Below are 13,245 nucleotides of genomic sequence, written 5' to 3'. Positions count from 1 at the left end.
TCCTCGGGTGTAGGTTTGGGGTCTTTGGGTGTGGGCTTAGGGTCCTCAGGTGTAGGTTTGGGCTCCTTAGGTGAAGGCTCAGGATCCTTAGGTGTGGTCTTAGGGTCTTTAGCAGCTGTCATTGCCTCTGTAGTCAGTGTTTCTTTTGCTGAAGTAGTTGTCTCTTTGGCTGTAGTTGAAGTCTGTTTATCTGTACTAGTCACCTCTTTTGTTACAACTGATGTCTCTTTGGCAGCTGTTGATGTCTCCTTTTCAGTTGTTGTAGTTGTCTCTTTAGATGTGACCTTATTACTCTCCTTGGAAGTTGCCGGTGGTGCTACCGTTGTCATTTTGAGGGTTGTGGTGACTTTATTGGGCTGGGAGGTAGGAGCAGCAGTGGGCTTGAAAGGTCCATTGTCTAATCCACTTCCTGCATCATCTACAACTGGAGGCGCTGGAGTTGGCTTTTCTTTGGGGGTTCTCTTCTTCTTTGAATCTTTAGCTGAGGAAAAATGCACATCTCAAGTTACTATCTGAGTGGTCTTTACATTGCTTTTATATATGGGTCCTGCCTTTCCCACTTCCTACTTGTGTTACTCTGGTCAAGTCACACAATTTCTTTGGGCTTTTAGTTTCCATATAAGTAAAATGATGATGTAACTACCTGTACTCCCTGCCTCACAATACTATGATCTATATCAATGGAAAAAGAATGTAAAGTGTAAAAAGCATTATAAAAATAGAACATTCTTGTTATATAATGAGGGGCAATTGATGGAATTTCAGGGAAATGATTATAAATGCCCATCCCTTCTGTACTATTACTCTCCTCTCCCAAATGAATCTTCTTCATTTCTCTTCTCATATGAGCTGTTATCCTTTCTCTACCCACTCTTCTTACACATAGCAAACCAATGCGGGTTTCTGCAGTAAAATAAACAAATAAAACAAAAAACATGTATCCCCCATCAGTTTTTCCCAAGATATTTATAACTTCAGGTGATATAAGAAATACCCCTGAGGTAAATATGGAATAGATGCAAGACCCCTATGGTCATTATGGGACTCGGTGAGGAGAGAGACCAAGGTGTCCAAGAGCACCAGACAGGAGAGAATACATCCCATGGGCCAAGTCACTGACTGGGAAGAGAGGCATGTATGAGCATCAGAGAATAGAGGAAGGGAGTGAAGAGACTAAAGAACGGTAAGTGAGGTTTGGGGATTGGAAGAAAGAAGAGAGCACAAGAGCCAATAAGAATAATTCTCCCTCCCCTCACTCCTCCTACCCCTGGTGCCCAATTAGTTGCTGGATATTGTCAATTCTACTTCCACAACATGTCTTGTATACACACTCTTTTCCTTCACTCACCACCCTAATTCAGGTTCTTATCACTTTTTCCCTAGACTCTTACAACAGCCAGTCCTAACTGGACTTCTGATTACCACTATCTCCTCAGTGCCAATCTCTTCTCTACTCCACTACACCCCTGCCAAAAGAAATTATTCTGAGATCAAAAATCTGACCATGCCACTCCTCCTCACAAAAACATTGACTCTCACCTTGAGGACAGAATACAAAATCTTCAACTTGGCATTTAAAGTTCTTAAAAAACTGGCTCCATGGCTGCCTTTTGGGATTTATTTCATATTATTCCCTTTCATGAACTCTGTGTTCCATCCAGATTGGCCAATTTGCTGTTAATGGAATGCAGCATTCTTTTCTCCAATCTCCATGTCTTTGCATAGGCTGGAGTTTATTCCCTGCTCACTTCTGTCTCTTAGAACACCTCCCCAACTTTCTGAAAGACTCAGAACATGTGCCACCTTCTAAATGATCCTTTACTGAACCTGCTTTCCCTAGTTGTTGGTGGTCTCTCCTCTCTCCAATTATATAAGCCTATACACACACACACACACACACACACAGAGCCAAGTTTCAATTAGTGAAAATAATGAATCTTCTCAAATGTTTGCATTATTTGAATTCACACTGTAGATTTCCCATTTTCATTGGGCTGGAACCATTACCACATTTTACCTAATTATAACTTTGAACAGTGCAAATTTGAATGAATACAACTATTTAAGGGGATTCATTATTCCTGGTAATTAGGACCTACCTCTATGTATGTGTGTATTCACATATATAGGCATTAATCCATATGTGTATATACAATGTATATACATATGTGTGTATATGTACATCTACACATACACAGTATCCCAAAAGATTTAGTGGTTTTAATTTTTAATAGCTAAAAATGTTTATATATGTATTTATATGTGTATGTAATATATAAGTGCCCTGACACAGGCACTGGTATTTTTTTTTGTTGTTCTTGTATCTCCAATGACTCGTACATTAAGAACTGGGTTGAATTGGATTGGAAAATTCATTGTTTTTCTCAATTTCTTGTAAGAGGTTAGTCATTAGTTTCCTATAGGATCCTCATCTTGGCCTAATGTTTCTTAATTTTATTCAAATATTCTATATTTAGAATACAAGAAAACTTCTAAGAATTGTCATTCAGTACCTTTTGAAACAGTATTACATGGTTGTTATCCCTTCCCCAATTTTTAAAAAATCACCAAATCTTACTGCCCTCTACCCAATATTTTCAAGTTACAAAATCTTATTTTAGCATTGATATAGCATTTGATCCTGTATCAATGCTCAAACCTTTGGGTTTCTTCTTGGGTTCTGTATTAGCAGCTGAATTTTTAGAAGACTTGGTTTTCCGAACAGTTGAAGAGGAAGAAGAAGAGGAAGAGGAGGATTCCTGATTTTCAGAAACAGAATGTTCTGTAATTAAATAAAGAAGTGAATTTTGTGAACTGTAACTTTTCCACAGTAGTCCATCCAGGTCAAAGAAAACAAGAATGGAGTCAGACCTTTAATTGATCAGAAAATGTCTGTCCTGCATTGATTTGAGTAAAGGGCATCATCATGTATTCCTTGCACATGACAGGATGCATTTCAGAGTCATGAAAGAAGAATACCCAACTGATATTGATTGGTTAGACCACTTTCTCTCACACATCCCATCCTTGCCAGTACTCTTCAAAAGTACAACTTTCTCAGAAGCCAGACTCAGGGCAGGCCTGAGTGGAGCTTTTAAGATTGTGTTGATTTATACCTGTTTTCAGTCTTGGGTCTAGGAAACCAAAGAGAGGTCAATGATCATGCTTCTGCCTTACCTGCACTTTAAAGAAAGCCAACTTTGTTTTAAATTGTCCATTTTAAGTGGAGGCAAATAGGCTGCTCATTGGCTAGAGGGCTAGACCTGAGTTTAAGTCCTTCTTCAGACACTGAAGAGCTGTGTGACCCTGAGCAAGTCATGTTACTCTTGTCTGCCCCAGTTTTCTTTTCTATAAACTGAAATAATAATACCTACCTCATTATCATATGATTTGTATGAGGATTAAATGAGATATCTGTAAAGTGCCTTGCAAACCTTAAATGTTACGTAAGTCGCTATTTTTTCATCCAATTTAACCAGTCTTTTATGTATCTGAATGTTCCTAACTTTTCATAGCCCCATGATAAAGTGCTAGCACCAGTCTGCCATCTACATATATCATCTATTTACTTAGGAAAACCTCCTTTTTTCACAATCATCTTCTTCCTACCTTCTGTTATTTCCTCTGATTCTACCACTTTGTCAGGGGTCCTCTTCTTGGGAGTTTTCGGGGAACGTTTAGTTGTTGATTTGACAGTTTGAGCTTCTGGAGATGGCCGCGGAGTCTTTGGAGATGGTCGTGGAGTCTTTGGAGTTGGTGGTGGTGTCGTTGGATTATGTACTGAGGTCAAACAAGATCAATCAATTAGTGCCAATCTCACAATCCATATAACTGTAAAAACTACAAAACTGTTAAGATTAAATCTAGGGGCAGGTAGGTGGCACAGTGGATAGAGCACTGCCCCTGGAGTCAGAAGGACCTGAGTTCAAACCCAGCCTCAGACACTTAACACTAATTGTGTGGGCAAGTCACTTATCCCCTATTGTCTTACAAAAAAGAGTAAACCTAGTAATTCTTGGGTTCTTTTTCATTTTGTATACATTTTTCAGCTTTAACTAAAACTATATCTAATTATCTGAGCAAATGTTTCTAAAATCAAGTCCATGTGGATTTCTGAGCATCTAGTCTGCAAACATTAGTAACTTTCTGAAGGTGGTTGCTCTAAATCCTGTTGTGGTGTGATGAAATGGAAAGAGCCATGAACTTGGCAGTCTTAGGACCTGAGTTTGAATCCCAGCTCTGCCATGTGCTTGCTACCTGTGTGACTCTGGATAAGTCACTTTACTGAGCCTCAGTTTACTCATGTGTAGAATTGGAAGACTGGTCTAAAAGGAATCTAAGGACCCTTCCAAATCTGGATTTATGATCTGATGATAACTAAACTGGTGAGAAGAGCACTGTACTGAGTTAAGAAATGAGTATGCTTGCTTTCATTCTGTCATCACCTCACTGTAGAAGCTGGAACAAGTAGCTTAACCTATATGGGCCTTGGTTCTTCCACCTGCCCAATGAAGACACTGGACTGGATGACCTCTAAGACCTTTCCATTTCTGAGTTTATTATGATAAACTCAGATAGTAGATGATCTGTAAAGTTGCTTCCAAAACTAAATCCTGTGATCCCATGAATGCCACCCTTTTGCTCCTTATTCACAATAAAGGGGTGGTAAGATTTCCAAGCTGTTTAGAAAAGATACATGATAGTATTTTTTTTCTGCTATATTTTTTTTACCCGGGAAACAAGACCCTAATGAAAATATGAAACTGTGGTAGTGAAAAAGAAGAGTAAAATTGGGTTTCTATACCAAGAAAACAACTGCATTATCAAAAACTGCTGCTTCCATCAACAAAAAGCCATTCAAAGCTAAGTCATAGCAGTTTCTGCAAGAGACCAATTCAGAAATGCCAGCAACAACAGTCATTAGAAAAACTGCCAAAGAGCCATCTGGGCAGGGAAGTATTTAAGAGAAATCAGTATCTGCTTATAATTTCTTTCTTTTTAAAGAACTGTAACTACAACCACCTTTCTAAATTATTCTATTAGCATGATAAGTGGATCCAAACACTGTGCTACAGGGCTCTTCTCTGAGTGATGAAAAAAAATGGAATGTTAGCTATTGCTCAAATCCTTCTAAGATGAACAAATGGCTGTCGAAATTCTGTGGCTGTACTGTATTTCCATTGCAACTAACATTACTTGAATTGAGTGTGCTATTGAATGAGGCTGACAAATCTTTGGGCACTACAGAAATGTTGGTTTTAATGGTATTTGATGCCAATGGATTTCATTAATACTCTTTAATCCTTTTCTTTGCTTCCTCTTGAAGAGATCCTTTCTGGCAGTGTTTTTAGCAATGCTGTCACAACACAGGAATTAGCTTTTATTATCAGACAAATGCACTTTCCCAAGTTGATATAAACCCCGCTCTGACATCCCCTCTTCTTCCTATATACATGCACATATCCTTCTCTTTAGTTAGTACACTGCATAGTTCTGTGAAACCTGCAACTGAGAATGTTAACCATTTATCCTTCTGCACTGTATTCTGCCTTGAATAAAGGTGATTGGACAAAGCATTTGACAGCATGGTACAGCAGATAGACTTTAGAAACAGGAAGGGGTGAGTTCAAGTCTTGCTTCTCACTTATACTAGCTGTGTAATCATGGAAAAATCACTAAACCTTACAGGGCCTTCAGGCAACCCTCTAAGATAGTTTTAAATGCAAGTTACCTATCTTCCTCCTTAGACAGTTTCCCCACAATGACAGTTGTCATGCCTCCCCGTACCAAAAAAAAATTCACAGGCTTGGACAAAAAAAGATTTCTATTTATGAGATATTTTTCTCTTCGATGTTTTATTTCTTTATATCCCCTCACTACCCACCAAGAACATCTCTTTTCCCTTTCCTCATCTTGTATGACAAGCAGCCAAAACAAATGCCAGTGCTCTGAGTGAGGTTTGTCTTACCCACCCTCTGTTCTTCTGATAGCCACATGGGCTCTGAGCTAAAATGTTTAATTAGGAGGGTGTTGTCTCCATCATTTTCGGGATGTGCTCCAATTAAAGCACTGAACAGCTAATATCTCCCTATGGACTCTGCTGCCTTAGCAGTTTCCCTATCTTTCTCCTCTCCTCCAAAGAATCTGGTTCACTCTTATCAGGTGTTTCAAGAATGTTTAGGAAAAAAAATGATAAGATTATACAAGTGTTTTTTATTCACTTCCCAAAATTGTCTTGTTTTCAGGAAAGGGATTTTGCAAGTAATAGCTTGGCAAGAGACATGATCAGGTATTTAAGGTTTTTGTTATCATTTTATTTCTTCCATCCTAAACAAAACCCTTAGTGGGTTTTAGTAAGGTTGGGGTGAGGATTGGATCTGTTATTTCATTAGTATAGAAAGCTATTTCATATATACTATTACTAGTGTACTATCTGTATAATATACTGATGGAATAATATGCTACTAGCATACTATTAGTATAAAATAGAACATGTTTTTTCTCTTCCACTTTCTCTTTATGAAAGAAAATTACCACTGAACAATAGTATAGTATAGTATGGTATAGTATAGTGTATAGTATAGTATGGTATGGTATGGTATGGTATGGTATGGTATGGTATGGTATGGTATGGTATGGCATGGTATGGTATGGTATGGTATGGTATGGTATGGTATGGTATGGCATGGTATGGCATGGTATGGTATGGTATGGTATGGTATGGCATGGTATGGTATGGTATAGCATAGTATAGCATAGCATAGTATAGTATAGTATAGTATAGACCATATTCCCACTGAACAGTATAGTCAAAAGTGATCAGTTTTAGATACTGTGGCTGCCTTAACTGAGGTGATTGATTAATGACCATAACCAGGCTAAAATTCAGTATACAACGAGATATAAAGGTGAACAAATGTTGGAGGAAGCCTTTGACTGATACTGTGATAGACACTTACCTTCTTCACAGAAGTCCTCATAATCTGGACAGCACTTGCCATACTTCTTACAGGCGGCATCACAGTCACATTCTCTCCCTCTGGCAAATGACTCAAAGCAGCGGCCTTTACAGGAAAGCTCTACCCAGAGCAAAATGTAAAAAAAGAAAAATTATACGTGTGTGTGTGTGTGTGTGTGTGTAGACAGAAAGAAATGAAATTCTGTTCATATTGTGCCACACATGGAGGCATTCCACAATTTGTAGACAGGTTATATTCTAGAGTAAATTTAGATATTTCTTATTTGAAATCATTTTCTCATAGAAGCAATGTTCTATGAATGGTGGTTAAATTCATAGGTTAGCCCCCAAAAGCCTATATAATTTATGTTGGAAGAAATGATTTTGTATAATGGAAAGAGTAATGACTTATCCTGCTTTTGCCATTTACCATCTATGTAATCTTAGGCTATTGTTTCTGTCTTGACAGAAACCCTGAGGGTCTTCCCCTTTCAGTTTAATTGCTTGTTTGTTTGTTGTTGTTGTTTTGAATAGACAAACTAGGCCATTTTTTGCTTTATTTCTTACCTAGCCTTAAATCACTGAATGAGTATTGCCTCAGACAAACTGAGACCTGAGAAAGGCTTAAAAAGGCCAAGGTTTCCCACTGCATCTGGGGTCATCTCCAGTAGTCCTGCGCTATGGTTACCATTGAATTAAGATGACCTTGGAGGACAGAGTGAGGCTGATAACTTTGCACAGCCCTGCCTCCCTTAAATCTAATTCACTTGCAAGTCAAGACATCACTTTCCTGATGTCATTGGTCCTTTTCCAGAAGGAAGGACAAATTGTGACCTTAAGCAAGTCACTTTACTTCTGTAAGACTCAATTTCCTCATCTATAAAATGAAGGGGTTGAACCAGATGGTTTCTGAGGTCCCTTTCAGTTTTAAATCTAAAATCCTATGATTCTGTAAAATACCTTAGTATTTAAATATTATCATCTGAATCCATAAGTAATTCCATAGTTCAGAGATATCACGCTCATATAGATAGTTGGGGATTGTCCTAGGAACATAACCACTCGACACTCTTGTCCTTTTGGAAACGTCTGCTTAGGGGACTTAGGAGGAGACTCAGAAACATGTCTCCTCCATCTCCTCTGCCCACTCTCTTAATGGCCATAGTGATAACCACATAAATACGTTGGAAAAATGAACATTTTTCACTCTCTGGATTCTCTAGGGGAGTCTCATTGTGTTTCTGGTGTGACTTAGGCCAGCTGTTTGTATGTAAAGGATATTTTCAGGTGTTTTGTAAATCAGGAATGCCTATATTGTAGGACTGAGTTTTCAGACATGTGGTTGCAGGGCTCCATGTGGTCCACCAAACTCCCAAGTGTAGTCTGTATCAGATTAAAATGTAGTTGTAAAATACTTAATAAAACAAATGAAATATAATAAAACAAATATAATATTATATTTTAAAACTTAAAGCATTTTAAGTCAATATGTGGCCTACAGAGATCCTTATGTACAGATTAGTGGATCTCTGTTTGAATGTGATACCATTGTTGTATGATGCTATTCAAGTAAAATTTTCCTCCCTCACTACTTCTTAGAGTGGTCCTACCACTTCTATGAACTTTATGTCTACTAGAAGTCAAATTCCATTACAATAAACTCTAAAGATTCGTCTCAGTTATTGTAATGGAATTATATAACATCAAATTTTACTTTATATAAGTTGGTTTTAGTTTAGACATGGAGCTCTGATGTTATGTAGGAAAGACTTCTATGGCAATGGTATTCATCATAATTGGATTTAATATGTATCATCAGGAATGAATGTGACATGTTAATAAATTCTAATAATTCTGATTTAATTACATAGTGTGGGCCATTTACATGATTTAAAATGGTTCTTATCATTTTAAATCACCCCTGTTTAAAGGAGCATTGAATTAATTGGGGTCCATTTAAAGCAATATGCTTGTTGAACTACTTTTCAATTTAGTCTTTACATCTAAGTTCAAAACCAAGTGTTACTTTACTATGTTACAATAGTGATTTTCCCTATATTGAATATGAAATTGATTTTGTGTTAAAGACAAAATTATTAGAAATTTTTGAGTTGGAACAATATTAACCATTGTTAGCTTCCAATCTAATTACTTCTGAGTAATTGGGTACTGTTCTGTTTATAGTTTAATGTTCTTTTAGGAATCTGATGACTAGTATTAAACATTTGAGTAATGTATACTGTACATGAATGTCCTAGAGCACAAATGATTAGGAGCCATTATGAGGCAATAAAACATCTAAATTTTCAAAAATGATTATCAATAAGAACTTTTCCATATGTAACAAAGAAAAGTGTAGCTACACATCTGGAACAGAACTTTGGTGGAGGAGGGGGTGGGGTGTTGACTTCATAGTACTCTATATTAGAGTCGATTTTTTTGTCTGGGTAACTAACCAAAGACTTTGGAGCTATGTTCAGATACAACAATGCAACATTTATGCAAGGGGAGGGAAAGACATACAACAGTGAAATGAAACACAGAAGCTCATTCAAAAATAACAAGGATCTAGGGCCACAGGGAGGGATCTCAGGAAACAGTGCTCCTTTCCAGAGGGTCTGTTGGGCTTAGGAACTTACCCACAGTGCAGACTTTCTTGTAATCAGGACAGCACTCCATGTAGTATTGACAGTTATAATCACAGTTGCAGGCGGCATCTCTAGTATACCCTTCCCCACATCTCCCTGCACAGCTTGGTAAATCTAAAATTACACAATACTAGTGTAAACATGACCAAACCAGCTGATTTGATACCAGGGGAAACATCGAATGGCCAAAAAAAAAAAAAAAAAAAGGAGGGGTGAGGGTGGGAGGGGAGCAGTGTAGAACACAGGGGAGTGGGTGGATTTTGCTATGTGTCCATTAGATTGAAAGAGGAAAATATACTATAAAAAAAGTTTATGGTTGCTATTCTATTGTCTGACAATCATATCACCTTCTCCTTCCAAGGATCCCATTATATGGAGGAAGGTAGTCATATTCTTAGGAATGAGAGCATACATTCATTAGGCATTTCAATAGTTTTGCACAAAAAGGAATTCACAGGGTACTTTGCCACAGCCATCACGACCAACATCAGTTCCTATATCAGGATTGGAAAAGGGTGATTTTTTTTGGCTCCTGTGTAAATATTTGCTGGCTATGCCAACAGGCCCTTCACCAGCTCCTCCTACTACATACAAGTTGGGCTTGGGGTAGGAAACTGTATCCTTTAAGGTTCTGGGGAGTCGATTGGTCACACTCGGAGGTCAAGTGACTGAGGAATAGCCAAATTCCAACAAGAACAACTACACATGAGAGTAAAGGTAACAAATACAACTACATAAGACAACAAAACCAAAACATATAAGCACAATTGTCTTCTGATGATCAAGAAGCAAACAGGAGTAAAACATCTCTTAGTAACCTCCTTGAGACACACAGCCATGGTTACACAACAGTCACTTGTATCTGCTAGAATGAAAAATTATCCTTGATCTGTAAAGGGAGACTGAAACATGTTCGAAAAAGACTCAAGGTAGTGAACCCAGACCACCAATAGCAGAACCCACAAACATCACATCGAAGATTAGGATGACTTTCAGCCTCTTAGGCACACGTGTATGTACACACACGTATGCACAAAGGGAAGGAGTGAAAAGCGTTTGAAAAGAAGGCGAGAGTGCAGCAGACAGGACAAAATCATATGATTCATACACATTTGTGGGTGGTAGAAATAGGTGGAAAATTAGCTTGGTAGGCAATTTACAATCCTCAAAAAGGATTTCCTATGTTATCATTGATTAATCACATTAGTTTGTGCTGTGTTTTTTTTTTTTAGTTTAATCATTGCAAAGTAAAGTACAGTGAAGGAAGGAAGCATTTACTACATTGGAAATGTATGTGAAAATTAGTATTAAGTTGTCACTATATTAAATTAAGAGGCTTCTTATTTTATTTTCATGGCATAGTACTGAGCTGCTCTGTTTTACATTTTTGGCATTTCATATCTACTTTCATCAATCTAAGAACATCACTGAGACGATATCTAGCACAGATAGTCTGCATTCCCATTTTGATAGTCAAAATTCAGCTATTAGTTATTTACCACAACATTTTAACATTAAGAATTCAATTTCACTACATCATTTCCAATCTTAGAATTGTTTTATGTGTGTGTGTATGTGTTTTTTTCTGAGATTGTTTACCTTAGAGGAAAAAAAATCACCTCCCAACAGTCTGGTTTTTAAGAGTCTAATAATAAGTCATGTACTTGAGCCTTTTTGTTAATGTAGGTCCAATCTATGTATATATTAAGATATGTGTTCTATACACTGAGTGATATGTAATATTTGTCCAGATTAGAGGAAATATGCTTGGAGTCAGAGGTTTGAGGGTTTCAGGGAAAGTCATTAAATTTTTTTTTTGCCTTTTTGGAGGGCAATTGCCCAAGGTTACACGGCTAGTTGTGTGTGTGTGTGTGTGTGTGTGTGTGTGTGTGTGTGTGTGTGTGTTAAGTGGCTGAGGCCGGATCCAAACTCAGGTGCTCCTGACTCCTGAGCCAGTACTTTACTCACTGCACCTCCTAGCTGCCCCAAAGTCATTTAATTTTCAATGCCCCAGGAAATTCTCTAGGACTATAAATTACAAATGGATGAGAAAAGGTATGGAATGCCAGGTCTAGAACCCTCCATCAAAAAAGCATGCAGATACTGATTCAGCCCACTAGGATGTTAGATTTGGAGTCTGATATCCTGGATTTAAAACCTATCCTGCGTAAATCATTTAACCTCATTGAACCTCAGTTTCCTCTTCTATGAAATGAAGAGGTTGGGCTTGATGATCTTTGAGGTTTCTTCCAGCTCTACTCTATGATATGTATATATATATATATATATATATGTATATATATATATATATATATGTATGTATATTTTAAATCAATGCTATCTCATTAGAAGAATAATGATCATTCATAATACTTTCCCACACTGAAAACAAGTCTACCTAATGACGAAACAATGAGTTCATTTAGTTAATTCAAGAAAAAAAAATTAGTCAAACTCTTTTGCCATTATGTTGGCCAAAAACAATCAACTTGATTTTTCAATGATTTAATCAATTATTTCCATGACATTTCTTGTGGTTACAAACTACTTCTTCCATGTAGTTGATAGGGCTATGTTTTTTAACTCACAGTGTAGGTGTGGTTAATTTAGAAGGGTTAATTTAATTTAATCCTTCAACAACTGTATCTCATACTTTTTTTGGTGAGGGTGTTACAGACCTGTCATTTCATAGTGTGGCGAAGTTCTGGCATGGAAATCCACTCCATTTATCCAGGTTAGTATCTCACCTATATAGGCTTAGGGAACTGTCCGGAGCATGCAAATTACTTGCCCATCATCTTACAGCTATTGGGTGACTGATAGGACTTGAATTCAGTTATTCTCAATTCTAAAGCCTGTCATATGTCTAATATGCCACACTGCCTCTTACTCTATATATAATGATAAAATATCTTGAAATGTTTTCTGAGGGAAAAAACATAATAAAGGTACTCACTTTACATAAAATGTAGAGGAAAAGGAAGCACCTTCTGCTTCCTCCTCTGCCCTCCTATAAACATAAGCTTGTATATTCTTTTTACATGGTTCTAAGGTTTTATATACAATTTTTAAAAAATGGTAAACATTGTTTTTACAGTGTTCATAACAAAATACTATGTAATAGTTCTTAAGTGGAAATCCCCATATAAATGATTCCGGCCAAGAAGGAAACACTGTTTCGGAATTTTGTTGGGTAAGGTACCTTGAGAAGAAACTTGTATCAGGAAAAGATAAAACACCAGCAGGTGAATAGGAAGCACTTTCCACTCCATGGCTGTTTTCAGGTATTGAATCTTCTCTGAAAAGCAATATCAAAGTATTAAATGGCTAGCTTGAAGAACTACATTACCCTACTTCTGAGGTGAAGACTTCATTTTAAAAAGTCATTTCACTGTAATTTGTAAGACTTTAGACATGTCATCGTGGACATTTAAAAATAATTATATTTTTTTGAGGAAATGACCATGTGTAATTTTACATCAACATGCTATAATTATTCTAGTGTTGCTAAGTTAAATAAGATGGAAAAATGTTATTGTCGAGCTAATATCATTATGAAGTTATCATATCAAAATAATCAGTTCATATTTGCTAGTTGTTATCTCCAAATCACAAATATAAAATCTCTAAATTGCAGTC

At 37.0% G+C, this 13,245-nt stretch overlaps 1 protein-coding gene across 1 annotated transcript in view; it reads right to left on the bottom strand.

Moving 5' to 3' along the window:
• PRG4 (proteoglycan 4) overlaps positions 1-12,878 on the bottom strand; it is a 22,037-nt gene extending 9,159 nt beyond the window's left edge. Inside the window, exons 1-6 of the mRNA XM_069074432.1 lie at positions 12,809-12,878; positions 9,598-9,720; positions 6,960-7,079; positions 3,610-3,780; positions 2,660-2,782; positions 1-481 (exon numbers count right to left, since the gene is read on the bottom strand). The exon at positions 1-481 is cut by the window's left edge and continues 1,070 nt beyond it. Coding sequence (XP_068930533.1) covers positions 1-481; positions 2,660-2,782; positions 3,610-3,780; positions 6,960-7,079; positions 9,598-9,720; positions 12,809-12,878 — 1,088 coding nt within the window. The remainder of the gene's footprint in view (positions 482-2,659; positions 2,783-3,609; positions 3,781-6,959; positions 7,080-9,597; positions 9,721-12,808) is intronic.
• Between the last annotated feature and the right edge of the window lie 367 nt (positions 12,879-13,245).

This window comes from Petaurus breviceps, unplaced genomic scaffold, assembly GCF_028583685.1.
Source record: "Petaurus breviceps papuanus isolate PSGF00001 unplaced genomic scaffold, PetGlider_PUasm1.0 90895, whole genome shotgun sequence".
Classification (NCBI taxonomy): Eukaryota; Metazoa; Chordata; class Mammalia; order Diprotodontia; family Petauridae; genus Petaurus; species Petaurus breviceps.
The sequence above is the reverse complement of the archived record's forward strand: the minus strand, read 5'-3'. Positions and strand labels throughout refer to the sequence as shown.